This window comes from Dendropsophus ebraccatus, chromosome 3 (genome assembly GCF_027789765.1).
Source record: "Dendropsophus ebraccatus isolate aDenEbr1 chromosome 3, aDenEbr1.pat, whole genome shotgun sequence".
NCBI classification, from domain to species: Eukaryota; Metazoa; Chordata; class Amphibia; order Anura; family Hylidae; genus Dendropsophus; species Dendropsophus ebraccatus.
In genome coordinates, this window is record NC_091456.1 from 48,922,499 (window position 1) to 48,937,504 (window position 15,006).

Below are 15,006 nucleotides of genomic sequence, written 5' to 3' on the forward strand. Positions count from 1 at the left end.
CCGATAGAAATCCCTGGACTATTTCTGTTCCGTCACGGTGTATGTTGGTGTAAAATACATTTCTGCCTATTGTTAATAAGAAGATTAAGGTGATTATCTGCTATGCACAATGCATAGACAGACCAGGCCGCCAGCCTGAGAGACTTGCGATGAGTTCCCTTTTTGGGTTCTGCAGTGGGGGTGGGTGTCTCCTTTTTTCAGAAATCCATATGTTCTAATAAGTTGTCCTAATAAATTACTGTTCAGGGAAGAAATAGAGTGCTGCACCTCACACCTATGGCTGATACTAGTGCCGCTAGGCTAAATAAAAAACACATCAGAATTTTGTGTATGAATTGATCAAGCCATACTGCCCCATGTACCATCGTGCAGGTATCTGATACACATGGGTCCCTACACTAAGTCCACACCGTGCCAGTCAGTGGCCACCAACCCCGCAGGCGTGCACAGCCAGGGAACGGGGGCCATGGGACGGCCCTGCGACCCCCATGCCACAGGACCAGACCCAAAAACACCACACCAGAACCCGGCCAGCACCGCCGGCGGAGAAGGTCGCCCCCAAGCAGCACAAGTCTGGATAAGGTATTACACTCACCATAGCTGCAGCAAACAGAATGGGAAAAAACAGGAGGGATTAAAACCATGTGCACTCAGGTGTCTCCTGCTAATTGCGGTCATGTGGGTCTCACCAGGAGGAGTGCAAAACACTGGGAAAAGAGAGAAACAAAATGCGGTTCAGGGAAGAAACAGAGTGCTGCACCTCACACCTATGGCTGATACTAGTGCCGCTAGGCTAAATAAAAAAACACATCAGAATTTTGTCTAAAATTTACTTGAGTCAGTGTCAGTCAGCAAGCCTCAGCACTGAGTGGTCCATGTAGGCATGATATATTTTCCTGGGTCTGAAACTGCATGAAAATTATTTTATGTAGTTTAACGCTGTCTTGTTTTACTTTTCAGGGCTTCCTGTCATTTATGTGTGCTCCGCTCATTGGTGCTTTATCAGATGTTTATGGGAGAAAGTCCTTCCTGCTTATTACTGTGTTCTTTACCTGTGCCCCTATCCCATTAATGAGAATAAGCCCATGGTAAGTGAAGAAATCTTATGTACTGTACGTAATACCATATAGGATACCTAATCATTGACTATATGCCTCTGGGGCTGAATGAAACAACTGATTTCAGTAGGATGTTGCCACTGCTGCAGCATGGCAGTTTGCAAAATTTTGTCCCTTTTAAAGGGAATCTGCCATTAGGTTAATTCCATCTTAAGGCTACAAACCCACTTGGCGGGTCTGCAGCGAGCCCCCTCGCTGCGTATTTGCATCGAGACTCGCTGCAGATCCCGGCCCTATACTTTTAATGGCAGACAAACACGCAGCAGGGATGTACATCCCTGCTGCGAGTTTGTCTGCAGCCCACCCCATTAACCCCCTGGCCACCGGAGCTGATACTTCACCTGATCCCGGCTCCGGCGGTTCCCGATGTCTTCAGCAAGCCGGAGCGGGGACCAGGTGAAGTATATGCTCCAGCCAGCCGCCCGCAGCCTCTTTAACACCTCCCGCAGCCCCGGCCGGCCGATCGCCCCCCCCCCCCCCCCCGCAGCACCGATCGCTCACCCCCAACCCCCCCCTCCCCCGCAGCACCGATCGCTCGCACGCCCTCGCATCGCGAGCAAGCGATCGGTGCTGCGGGGGGGGGGGGGGGGCGCGATCGGGCGGCCGGGGCTGCGGGCGGCTGGCTGGAGCATATACTTCACCTGGTCCCCGCTCCGGCTTGCTAAAGACATCGGGAACCGCCGTGAAGTATCAGCTCCGGCGGCCGGGGGGTTAATGGGGTGGGCTGCAGACAAACTCGCAGCAGGGATGTACATCCCTGCTGCGTGTTTGTCTGCCATTAAAAGTATAGGGCCGGGATCTGCAGCAAGTCTCGCTGCAAATACGCAGCAAGGGGACTCGCTGCAGACCCGCCAAGTGGGTTTGTAGCCTTAATGAGGGCAGCATAAACTAGTGACAGAAATACTGGACAGATCGGTTTATTACTTACATCATTCTGATCAGCTGTTCTCCTAATATGCAGGAGAATAGGATTCTTGTCTCACCACTCCCCTCACCCACCCCCTGCTGATTGACTGTTGACTGTCTATACACAGCATAGATAGCTAACTAACTGCCAATCCGCTGGTGGGCGGAGTTTTCTGCTTCTCATGAATATCCACGACTACCTGACTCATGCACATAATGGAGGGGATTACTTATTGCCCATGTTATTCAGGAGGATACCGTATATCTGGATCAGCTGCACAGAACAATGTAAGTGATACATCATTCTGTTCAGCGTCTGTCTGGTTTATGCTACTCTGAGATAGGACAGCATCAACCTGAGACCATAGACCTGAGAGTCCCTTTAATCTTTTTACAATCAACAGTGATTGGTATAATTCTTTTCAATAACAGCCATATGCCTTCCATCCATGGAATCTGTCTGTTTCCTAATCTGTTAGTAATCCAGCTTTATGTGCAGCCGCAACCACAGCCTTCCAGACACTTCAGAGAAATGTAGTTTTCCTTTACCGTACATCTTCCTTCACAGAAGGGCCCACAAGTTCTTAATAGGATTAAAGTGTCACTGTCGTGTTTTTTTTTTTTGCACAAATCAATAGTCTAGGCGATTTTAAGAAACTTTGTAATTGGGTTTATTAAGGCCCTATTCCACCAACAGATCTGACAACAGATTATCTGCCAAAGATTTGAAGCCAAACCCAGGAGTGGATTTGAAAAGAGGAAAAATCCAGTCTTTCCTTTATGACCTGTTCTCTAATTATAGTCTGTTCCAGGGTTTGGCTTCAAATCTTTGGAAGATAATCTGTCGTCAGATCTGTTGGTGGAATAGGGCCTTAAGGCAAATATGTAATTATCTGCATTCACAAAGCCTTTCCTTAGGTCCCCCCCCCCTCCCCCCTCTCTCATTCACTGCTAATTATCAGGAAATCTCGACTCTTTTCCATCAGTCGGGCCCTGTCTGTTCTATGGAGAGGGGGGAGGATACTAGAGGGAACTGTGTGAAAGCCATATTCAGAGGTCAGTGCTGACTTCAGAGGAGATAGTCCGATGATGTATCTGTAAATTAACTTTGTTCTGTTTTGGTGCCTCATCTCTCTCCACCCCTCCCCTCTCCATAGAAAACAATGAAGACAGGGCGAGAGCTTTAAACTGTTTTTTTTATGATAAAAATACATTTTTCGGCTAACAAACCCAATTCCGAAGTTTCTTAAAATAGCCTAGACTATTGATTTCTGCAAAAAAAAAAAAAAAAAAGTGACACTTTAAGGTCAGGTGAGAAAGAGGGCCATGTTATTCTTCCATCATTTATGGCCCATACTGGCTAGCCCTGCAGTGGAGTGCTTTGATACAATGGAGCATTTTTTTTTCCTTGGAAGGTTCAGACTCCTTATTAAAACTCTTCTTTTCCAGGGATTATACATTGACCACCTTTTCTCAGGATAAGCCCTCAATGTCTGATCTATGGGTGTTGACATGGGGCACCCCTGTTAGGTGTTTTTGCTAGGTGCTGTTGTGGCACATAAACAAACTAGTCTGTGGCACCTGGTTAGTACAGCTCAACGCCTATTATTTTCCCTGAGCTGCTGTAACCCAATGCAACCACTACATAATGAACATTGCATGGCTTCTGTTCCTGTTCTTTGTGTATGTGCTGTAGCTTGCATGAACAGCAGATGGGTAGGGGTGCTGGGTGCTGGCACCTTTATTGATCAGACATTGATGACCTATGCTTAAGATAGACCATCAATTTTTATTTCCCTTTGATGCCTGTGGCTTTAGAATGAGGTGTCCTAAAAGCGCATATTGGGTGTAATGTGTAGCTGACCAAATACTTTAGTCCATAAAGTGTATAATGTAGCATTGCCTGTTTATACATGGACAGTTTTTTAGCAGTGATATCTGCCCCTCTTCTGCCCTACAGGTGGTATTTTGCTATGATTTCAGTGTCCGGAGCATTTTCAGTGACGTTCTCTGTGATTTTTGCCTATGTTGCGGACATAACACAGGAACATGAAAGAAGTACAGCTTATGGATTGGTGAGTTGTTTGCTGTATACATTGTTACAGTGTCTTGGGGTTAGTTCAGATGCTTCTGCAGGTGGAATAGCAGCATAATGTTTTTTTCATCATTACGGTTTTAACTGTTTTTGAAATGCCACATAAAAGTAGTACAAAGCCTGTCCTAATACTACAACATGGCGTTCCATCCAGCCTTTTCTGTCCTCCAAGAATATACAAAAGAAAACATTGTAGGCCCTTTAGTCCAGCCTGAATCTCTAATCACTAATTGGACATTACCATAACACAGAATCTAAGGCTTAGCTTTTTTTTCCTAGCCCATGCTCCTCAACGTGATGTGGTTTTGGTTTAGTAATCTGAGAACTTGCTTGTTTCCTACATCGTAATAAGCAGATTGCTCAGAAATAAGGTGGATTATCTAGGTGTAGAACAGTCAAGGGACTATTCTCTCATTATTTGGTGGGATAGTACATGGGAGGCTGTGATGAGACTAGGGAAGCAATAGTACATTGGGAGGCTGTGATGAGACTAGGGGAGCGATAGTACATTGGGAGGCTGTGATGAGACTAGGGGAGCGATAGTACATTAGGAGGCTGTGATGAGACTAGGGGAGCGATAGTACATTGGGAGGCTGTGATGAGACTAGGGGAGCAATAGTACATTGGGAGGCTGTGATGAGACTAGTGGAGCGATAGTACATTGGGGGGGCTGGGATGAGACTAGGGGAGCAATAGTACATTGGGAGGCTGTGATGAGACTAGGGGAGCGATAGTACATTGGGGGGCTGTGATGAGACTAGGGGAGCGATAGTATATTGGGAGGCTGTGATGAGACGGGGAGTGATAGTACATTGGGAGGCTGTGATGAGACTAGGGGAGCGATAGTATATTGGGGGGCTGTGATGAGACTCAGGAGGAGATAGTACATTGGGAAGCTGTGATGAGACTCTGGGATAGTACATGGAAGACAATGATGAGACTTGGGAGGGGGTAGTACATTGGGGCGCTGTGATGAGACTAGAGGAGTGATAGTACATTGCGAAAGAGCTTTGTTAAGACTCGGTGATGGGATAGTCCTATCCTTTTATATGTAAGGGAACGCGTGAACGCGTCCTTTAGCTTTATTAACCTAAAACAAGGAAATTAAAGATTGAGATCATGAATTGGACTAATTTTGTAAAATTAGTTTAATTTCAAGAAATATTGGTCAGCCCTAGTTTCCCTTCTGCAGGCAATTTCCAGTTTCCTGTGCTTTTCTCTACTGCTCACACAGAAGAGATCTTGTTTCTTCATCTATATAGCATATCCTCAGAAACAGCAGCAGCATGGAGGACATGAAACAGTAAAAAGCCAATGGCACCTCATTATGTGTCTGTCGCTCACTCCCCCTCCCTTCTCTTGTCTACATTTTAACAGTGAATTGAGAATTAATGACTTGTGCAGGAGATAATGAAGAAAGTTGTTATCTACTCTTGAATATCTAAAAATTGTATGTATTTCTGCTTTCACAGGTGTCTGCTACATTTGCAGCAAGTTTGGTTACAAGTCCAGCAATTGGTGCTTACATCTCCACATTTTACGGTGATAACTTGGTGGTTCTTCTGGCTACCGTGGTGGCACTATTGGATATCTGCTTTATATTATTGGTTGTGCCTGAATCACTTCGGGACAAAATGAGACCTAATTTCTGGGGAGCACAGATTTCCTGGGAACAAGCGGACCCATTTTCTGTAAGATTATTTTTCTTTTTTTTTTCTTTTTTTTTTGGTACTTCTCACAGATAAACCTGCCACACTGCAGTATAAAAAAAAACTTACTCTAGCACTGGCCACTGCAGAGCAATATTCATTAGGAGAGTGTCATCCGGGGTGGCTCAGTGCACTGTAGGTGGTAGTCCTACACCCAGTGCATTAAACCGCCTCTTTAGCATATGGATTAAAGTACAAACTTTATTGATAATGGTGCTGAGGATCAAGGTAAGAAACTTGCCTTCATCCTCATCGGGACATAGCAGTAGGTTCACCTTTAAACAAAAAAAGACTCGCTTTTCTTGGCTCCCCTGTTGTAATTCAGACATTTGTCAGGCCTGACAAAAACCAGCATGGGTGACTGAACTTGTGCACCTTACTGAAGTACAGGGCTCACTATTGGCTTTACATCAAGACAGGGTTCCAAATTCTGAATGTAATACATAAGATTTTTTTTTTTTTCTTTTTCATTCATCGACTTTAATGGTTAAGAATTGAAAAACAAAGAACATCAGAAAGTTGAATAACTTCTTCTGACGCTCTAAGCTTTGCTTGAACACCAACTTTAATTTCAGCTTATGCGTAAAAAAAAAACAAAAAAAAAAACCTAATCTTTTAGTATTATTCTGAAGCTTATTCTCTTTTCCTTGCAGTCACTGAAAAAGATTGGGAAAGACACCACAGTACTTCTCATTTGTATCACAGTTTTCTTTTCCTATTTGCCAGAAGCAGGCCAATATTCCAGTTTTTTCCTTTATCTCAAACAGGTAGGTGACTTACAGATTGTGCCAAAGACAGCTATTCTATTTACCCATGAAAACCCTAGATAGTGTTATACTTCTATCGTAAGGACAGAACAGCTTATAGTTCAGTTGGTGTTTTTGTCCATTAAATTGAGGTTTCTTATCCATTAGGTACATTCGCTTTAAGTGTTACATATCAATGTGCCGGCGTAGGGAAACCCCTCCCTTCTGTGACGTGGCTCCATTAGAATCAATGGGGCTGCATCACAGAGGGGCAGGCGGCCCTGCCTCCAGTGTTTTTAGCCCAGGCCGGTGCTCGGTAGTGGACCGGCGCCATGTGCAGGAACGGGGCAGTGGTTAAAAAAACAAACAAACACTGCAGCCGTTCAATTCATACAAAATTTAGTAACTTTGTAAAAGCATACATTTTATATGGATTAATTTCTTTTTGTAATTCTTGTTGCAGATCATAGGCTTCAATCAGGGTAGCATTGCTGCTTTCATAGCAGTGGTGGGGATTTTGTCCATTGTCGCTCAGGTATGTACTTTACTGTATCTTGTGCAAGGCTCGATGTTTAAGTATAACCTGTTTATATTTAAAGTGAATCTGTCAAATACAGTTTACATTAATTAGCAGTACAAGGAGGCACATGGTACCTTCTATGTATCTCTCTGTGCTTCCATAACACATAAACATGCTTTTATTCTACAGTTCAAAGTTTTAAAGAGACTTTCCCAAGGTCCTAAAGTGCCACACCTCCTTGCTCTCTCTCCCAACCTTATCCCTGATTGCTTGACAGCTGGAGTCTACTGTCAGTTTAGCAGGGGCAGGGTTTGGAGGGAAAGTGAGGTGGCATTACAGCCTGCAGCACTACAGGAGCTTAGAAAAGCCTCTTTGACATTTTGCACTGGAGAATAATAAACTTTTTCTACATTTAGGAAGCATAGATGGCTATATGAAAGGTACCATGTGTCCCTAACAGATATCCAACTGTGTCAGCAGTTTGGAACCTGAATTTCAGCTGACAAATTCCTTTTTCATGGGTAATTTAGGATTTAAAAGGTTAGTTGTTTTCTTCCAAAAAATATTGCAACATCTGTCCTCAGGTTGTGTGTTGTATTATAACCCGGACCATAATAGTTACTGTATAGTGGTGTAACCCCATGGTGTTACCACAGGGCTTTTATATTATGTATCGTTGCAAAAAGTTCCAACATGTATAAATACGTACATCACTATAAGTGCTTATGAAATCCAACCATCCGAGGCTCAGATTATTTAGCCAATGAGATCAGCTAGACGCAGCCATCACCATACCAAGGGAGATCAGGCATTGGAAGGAACACCAGCAGACATGCATGTTATATAGGTAACTTTATATCATGAAAGATATATTCTCCACCCACAGATTACTTCCAGCTATGGGAGCAATTGATTGTATATATCCAAAGATGGCCAGATTAGCCAAAGATGGAGGACCCTTATAAGTTGATAATTGCTTGTTGAAATACTATAGTACAGTTCATGCAATTTCCAAAGTTTTTGATATTGGCCTTCATTTGCTCCTTACTAAATAATATATCTTTGTTTTAAAGCCAGAAGCATTAGGTAAGGTCCATAACTCTCTTCTCACATCCTAATTCTTGTGCTATTCTTTTATATATTTTTTTAGACTGTGTTTCTGAGTATATTGATGCGCTCAATTGGAAACAAAAACACAGTTCTTCTTGGGCTTGGTTTTCAAATGTTCCAGCTGGCCTGGTATGGTTTTGGTTCGCAGCCATGGTAAGTATACACAGTATTTGTTCTCGCCTATCATTTGTTGTCACCTTTCTAACTGGATGCCATTTGTTTTAAAAATACTTAAAGGGAACAAATCGGTAGGATAATACCTATAACATTGTTATCAGCTCCTTATAGAGCAGCTAAAGCGTTCTCTCTACCATACTTTGTGTGCCATCCTCCTAGGGGGTATATAAGGAGAAAAGGAGAAAATGTTTTATTCTGGCGTGTGCTGCATGGAGAGAGCCTGGAACTAGTCACGGTTCTTTGACCATCAGCACGCTCTGCAGTGATGATTGACAGGCAAAGAGGCTACTAACAGGCTACTTTGCCTGTCAATTATCACTGCAGAGCGCAGTTGACAGGCAGGGAGCCATGAGTAGTTCCGTCCTCACTCCGTGCAGTGCGCTGCAGTAAAACGTTTTCTCCTATATACCCCCTAGGAGGATGATACACCAAGTATGGTAAGAGAACGAACAATAAATGAATGGTGGAGATCAGCTCACCTCCTTGTGTGTCCGTTAGGGTCTCAGCGTATACGGGGGGGGGGGGGGGGGGTGCACGGTTCCTGGCGGTGGCTGTCCGTCAGCGAGCAAGTGTTTCAATGAAAAAGTGAGGATCCGGCACTCCAAATAATAGAATAAAAATCCAAAATTTTATTAGGTCATGTTAAAAACCAGCTGAGCAACTCATGGCCTGGTGGACTGACGCGTTTCGCGCATGCGTGCTTAATCATAGACTATGATTAAAGGACAACTCCGGCGGGACCCCACCAAAAAAAAAAAACACAGACACACACAGACACCATACTCACCATCCCTCCGGTGACGATCGCCACTCCATTCGCCCGCCGTCCGCCTCACCGTCACCTGCCTCCGCCGTCCAGCGATGTCTCTTGCTTCCGGGTCCATGAGAGAGAAAAGGCTGCCAGTGCGCTTGCGCACCGGCAGCCTTTTCATTGGCTGGAGCGCATCACATGGCTTCCAGCAAGCTCAGCCAATCAGGGCTGAGCAAGCTGGGAAGCCATGTGATGCGCTCCAGCCAATGAAAAGGCTGCTGGTGCCCATGTGCACCAGCAGCCTTTTCTCTCCCATTCACTCTCAATAAAGACGCCGAGGAGGAAGAAGACCCGGACCGCCCCCAGCTCTGACATCACCCGACACCAGAGAAGAGGACCGTGACGACCGTAATAGGTAATGTATATATTCTTTAACTTGCGGGGTGGAGGGTCGGGGGTCGGAAAGTGGGGGAAGGGGGCCAGACCGGGTATTTAACCACATTACAAAGTTATATAACTTTGTAATGTGTGTTAAATAAGCCAAAAAAAATTTTCGCCTGAGTTGTCCTTTAAGCGCGCATGCGCGAAACGCGTCAGTCCACCAGGCCATACAGCATGAGTTGCTCAGCTGGTTTTTAACATGACCTAATAAAATTTTGGATTTTTATTCTATTATTTGGAGTGCCGGATCCTCACTTTTTCATTGAAACATATGGTAAGAGAACGCCTTAGCAGCTCTATTGGGAGAAACAAAATTTATTGCACTGACTGCATGCTGGAGAACTAAAATATGAAGCAGTGTGAATTGTCATCTGTGTAATCTGTGGAATATTCTCATTATGGTTATGTATCTAGTATGGGTGGCTTTCTCATTTGCATTTGTTTCATGTCGTTCTCTTTAATAACTTTCCAGGATGATGTGGGCAGCTGGTGCTGTAGCTGCAATGTCTAGTATCACATTCCCTGCTGTGAGTGCTCTGATTTCTCGTAATGCTGAATCAGATCAACAAGGTACGTTTTATCATCAGACAGCTTTCAATTGTTCCATCCGCATGAAATAAACATGGCATACAAGCTAAGGCGTTCCTTCAATTTACAGAATATCTGGGCTAGGCTAAGGAATTTTGAGTCATTCTAACTTTCTTAATAGAGGGATCAGTAAGGTTTTTACCGGGTGGTCTAGCACTACAACCGTCTTTTTCCTTGCTGTATAGAAGGGATAGGCAAAGCAACACTCACTCAAGTTCTCAAGGTATCTGATGTATGGCAAGCCAGAGAACTCTCCAAAAGAAGGCATTACCCATCTGTAGACAGCTGTGTCTCAACTTTGTAATGCCTGGAGGATTAATCCATCCATACAGCCATGGCTGTGTCCATGTTTTCCAGGCGGTATTAGTTTCAGGATACACAGGACGCTAGAGTAAAAAAGAACAAAGACAGCGCTCCATGTGCAGGACCAGATGCAATAGGATGGATAGAATTCCAGTAACTGAGTGAAACCAGGTCCCCTCTCATCTGGCTGAGTTGTGCAAGATCGAGGCAAAACTCTCCATGCGTATCCTCAAGAGAGGAACCAGTGTGCAGCCTTTCTGCAAACCCACGCCAGGGCCATAACAAGATGCAGTCCTACTCTCCCAATACCAGCAGAATTAACAGGTGCAGCTACTCCCAACAGATGAAATCTAAAAAACTACTTTATTAAAATAATAAAAACGTATATAAAAGGCTCACCATTACGCGTTTCTAGACTGGACTGGTCTCTTCATCAGGTGCACCAGATGCTAGCAACTGATGAAGAGACCAGTCTGGTCTAGAAACGCGTAATGGTGAGCCTTTTATATATGTTTTTATTTTAATAAAGTAGTTTTTTTATACTTCAAGTGTGAACAATAAGTTTGTGCTTGATCTAACATAAAGCTTTTGATTTTTTTTTTACCGGAACAGGTGTTGCACAAGGCATGGTGACTGGTATCCGAGGTTTATGCAATGGTCTAGGCCCAGCACTGTATGGGTTTGTTTTCTTTCTTTTCCACGTGGAGCTTGGAGGATTAGTGCCAGTACCAAGTTCGGATGACAAAACAACAAGCAAAGAGCCTGGTGAAGAAGTGAGTAGTGGAATCCCGGCTTTATAAATAGTTGAACATTAGTTAGTAATTACTTAGTTAGAATCTTTTTAAACAAGATTTCCGGACACAGTGATTAAAACAGTTTTAAGTTCCTCAATATGCTCAGACATGTCCTCACCAATAATGTATAAATTACTGGATTTATTTACCTTTTCAGCACCTTTCTGAGGCTTTTTAAAGTCTTGCTTATGCTGGAAGCTGCAGCTGCTTTTCTCAGACTGTGGGAGGGTCAGCTTGCTTGTCTGCCTGTTTCTAACCTTGCACAAGCTGTGATGTAAACATTAACTGGATCCCTTCACTCACAGACTGTCTCTGTGCTCCCTCTTGGACTACAAGGTTTGAGAAGGAAGAAGCTTTATTATCTCTGGTGGGTGAATAAAGCGCTGCCTGGGGGAAGCAGGATACAGGACCTGCAGGTCCTGAAACAGGCACTTCACTCATGCCACATCACAGTTTGCTAATGCAACAAGGGAGCATGAATGAGGTTCTTTAGGGAGGGAGGGAGATAAAAGAATTTGGTGAGCAGTGCTAGGGACACTGGGGGTAGAGCATGACCAAGTATATCAGACAAGAAGAGCTGTAGGAATAATTTGGTCATAGACACGGTTCACTATTGCTAGCATGGTCTGCTAATTAAAATGGTGATCTGGCAACCGACAATTTTTGGGAAAGGAAGTTAGGTAGGTTTTGGGGCCCTTTCATTAGTTTTACCTAGAATATGCTTCAAAATTCTGACTTCTTTCCTCTCCTCTCATTAGGGAGCTGTTATTCCAGGACCACCATTTTTATTTGGAGCAATCGCCGTCCTCCTTGCTTTTCTGGTTGCCTTGTTCATCCCCGAACACAGCAGTCACTCCAAAAACGCTGGAAAGCACAGCATGGGCAGCAATAGTCAGACGAATAATCCGGAGCGTGGAAGCGGTGAAGACATAGAACCCTTGTTACAAGACACTAGTGTATGACTTCCTCCTAAACTATCCCTTGCTGTCACCTGCAGTCAGAATTAAGGCGAATGTACCAAATTCTGATGAATAAAAAGGTCATTACACATCAGCGACAACAAAATTTGGCATTCGATCTCCATGCAGATGTTATGACTACCGTTATTTTCTCTTGTTTTTTTTTTTTTTTTTTTCCTTTTGTCTAAAATATCAGTTATTACCTATTCACTGCATGGGAGGTTGCATGAGTAGCGGAAGTCTCCAGCAGCCAAAGGTTTGAGATTGTGTTTTTTTTTGTTTGTTTATGCTACCTCAAACCTTGTCATTGCATTTTATATTGACTGTTGAAAAAAAGGAATCTCTAGCTAATGCAGTGACAGAGCATCTGACTTCGAATGGTACCATATGCAAAGAAAGACGTGTTGTTACACACCCTACAGTGCCTGCTGTTACATTTCTCTGTTGTGTTATTATTTTGTTTGTGTAGGTGATGGTGGGGAGAAGACTTGGTTTTGCCTTTCTTGCTGCATTTTCTGAGTAACCTTGTCTTCTGGAACTACGGAGATGTACTATGATGAACAGAATGCTGCAGGAATTCCCAAACCACCACTCTCAAATCCAACCAGACTATTTTTTAGGCAAATGCTGCTAGGTCATACCATATAAAATCATGAAATTGGTAGCAAACAATAGAGCAGTTTCGCTTACTAAGAATACAATCTTTTTTTTTTTTTACTATGGCTTCCGAAGTAACGGATCGGAACGAGCTGCCTCATTGTCGCGTAGGGCAAGTATTTGCACAGAGAATTGTTATATAAAACTGTAAATATAAAATGAATGGAAAGAAAAGTGGCTGTATAGTGCAGTTCTAAGTAGTTATCAGAATATTTATATGGCAGCTTTCTCATATGTTACGTTGTTTTACATCAGACAAGCAAAACTTTACAATCACTTTCTTTCTGGTAGATCCAAAAAAGCACCATCCTTTTTGACTACATGATAAATGCACCTGACATTGATCATATAGGTGCTTGATCACATTACTTGCACTTTACCTATAACGGTAGGGTCTTTCTTTAGGTTTTTATCACAACAACATTCCTAATTTAGGGAGGCTTCCTACATAATGCAGGTGGATGCCGAAAACTACCAGCATTTCTAGTCTCTTATTCTCAGTCCAGATATTATAGTCACCTCATTTATTTACACCCCAGCCTTAACTGCTATGTAGAGTGCATTGGACACATATCATAGCCGTCATATATATGTATATGAAACTCTTCCGACACCGCTTTGATGAAAGAGATATGCAGATAAACTTTTTCTTTTTATAGCTCAATCTTGGGATGCTGTCACATCAGTTTTTTTTTTTTGTTTCTCAATTTTATTTTTTGTTTGTCACTTGCGAAGATTGAGTGGTTTGAAGAAAATATACAGATGTACATGTATTTTTCTGAAACTGATACAGACCATCAAGAGTAAATAAAGCATCATTAACGGAGCGCCGCTTTTAATGTTTTATATGTAGATATTTGTAAGAAACATTTTTTCCCTACCGAGAGGCTGTGTATATCTTGTATTTATAACTGTAACAAGATTCTTGACTGAAAATATATTGCTTTTATATAAAGGAATATCTATGATTGAAAATGTTTTTTTTTTTTTTTTCTCTTACATGAGGTATATATTTTGTGATGTTTTTTTTCCTTCAACAAAGATAACATACATTTTATAATATGCATTTGATTTTTATGTTAAAACTGATCATGGTACATAATAAACAAGGCATATTATACTCCTGTTCTGCTCTCTTATAGCTTTGATTGAAGTGTATACGTGTTTTATTGGATTAGCAATTTTTTGGGGGATAAATGTTTTTTCCACCGATGGTTTAAAGGTTGTCTAGGATTACAGGGAAGGTTCCTCTTCTGACTTTTTTTTTTTTTTTTCTCTCTCCCCAGACACCAGTCAAGCAAATGTGGGTGAATCGCAACTGTAGACACAACTGGACAAACCTGCCACTTTTAGTGTTTAAGCCTGGAGAACACAGAAATGGCTGCACGTCGCACCCATGGTTGATACTAAAGCTTATTCAGCTACATTAAAAACCAACATAAGTTAGTATATAATTTGATCAAACCATATTGCCTCATGTACCACATGCAGGTCTTCTGATACAGTCCCTACTCTAGCCATGGTGCAGTGTTCCCCAGCGACCACCACCTCCTGCTGCAAAGTCAGTGCCCACAGGGGGGAGCCCAGCGGTTCAGCGACCCCAGTGTCACAGAGCCAAGCCCCCAGGGCCAGAGCCGCACCACTCCGCAGGAACGGCCTGCAGAGGCGATGGCCAGCAGCCAACACCTAGTGTGAACAGATCTTAAAGCCCACTTCATGTGCTCCCAGCTAGACTGGGAAAGAGGAGGTACTTACCATGCACATGACTTCCCGCTAATTGGTCATATATGGGTTCTGCGACACTAGGGTCGCTGGACCACTTCCATCGTGGGCACTGGTTTTGTGGCGGAGGTGGTTGCCGGCGAACGCTGAACCATGGCTAGAGTAGGGACTCGTGTATCAGAAGACCTGACCTGCACGCGATACATGAGGCAATATGGTTTGATCAAATTATATACTAACTTCTGATGTTGGTTTTTAATGTAGCTGAATAAGCTTTAGTATCAACCATTTGTGTGATGTGCAGCAATTTGTGTTCTCCAGGCTTGTGCATTTGTAGTGTCTAGCTTGGCTGTCTTCATAACTCCCTTTAGACTTGAGAGCCACACACATCCCCAGCCACCAGATAAGAG

At 43.2% G+C, this 15,006-nt stretch overlaps 1 protein-coding gene across 1 annotated transcript in view; it reads left to right on the forward strand.

Annotated features, from left to right (window-relative positions):
- LOC138785604 (hippocampus abundant transcript 1 protein-like) overlaps positions 1-13,965 on the forward strand; it is a 54,582-nt gene extending 40,617 nt beyond the window's left edge. The window contains exons 4-12 of the mRNA XM_069961708.1: positions 961-1,088; positions 3,985-4,099; positions 5,592-5,810; positions 6,482-6,595; positions 7,038-7,109; positions 8,245-8,357; positions 10,046-10,143; positions 11,077-11,237; positions 12,017-13,965. Coding sequence (XP_069817809.1) covers positions 961-1,088; positions 3,985-4,099; positions 5,592-5,810; positions 6,482-6,595; positions 7,038-7,109; positions 8,245-8,357; positions 10,046-10,143; positions 11,077-11,237; positions 12,017-12,220 — 1,224 coding nt within the window. The 3' untranslated portion in view covers positions 12,221-13,965. The remainder of the gene's footprint in view (positions 1-960; positions 1,089-3,984; positions 4,100-5,591; positions 5,811-6,481; positions 6,596-7,037; positions 7,110-8,244; positions 8,358-10,045; positions 10,144-11,076; positions 11,238-12,016) is intronic.
- The last annotated feature ends 1,041 nt before the right edge of the window (positions 13,966-15,006 follow it).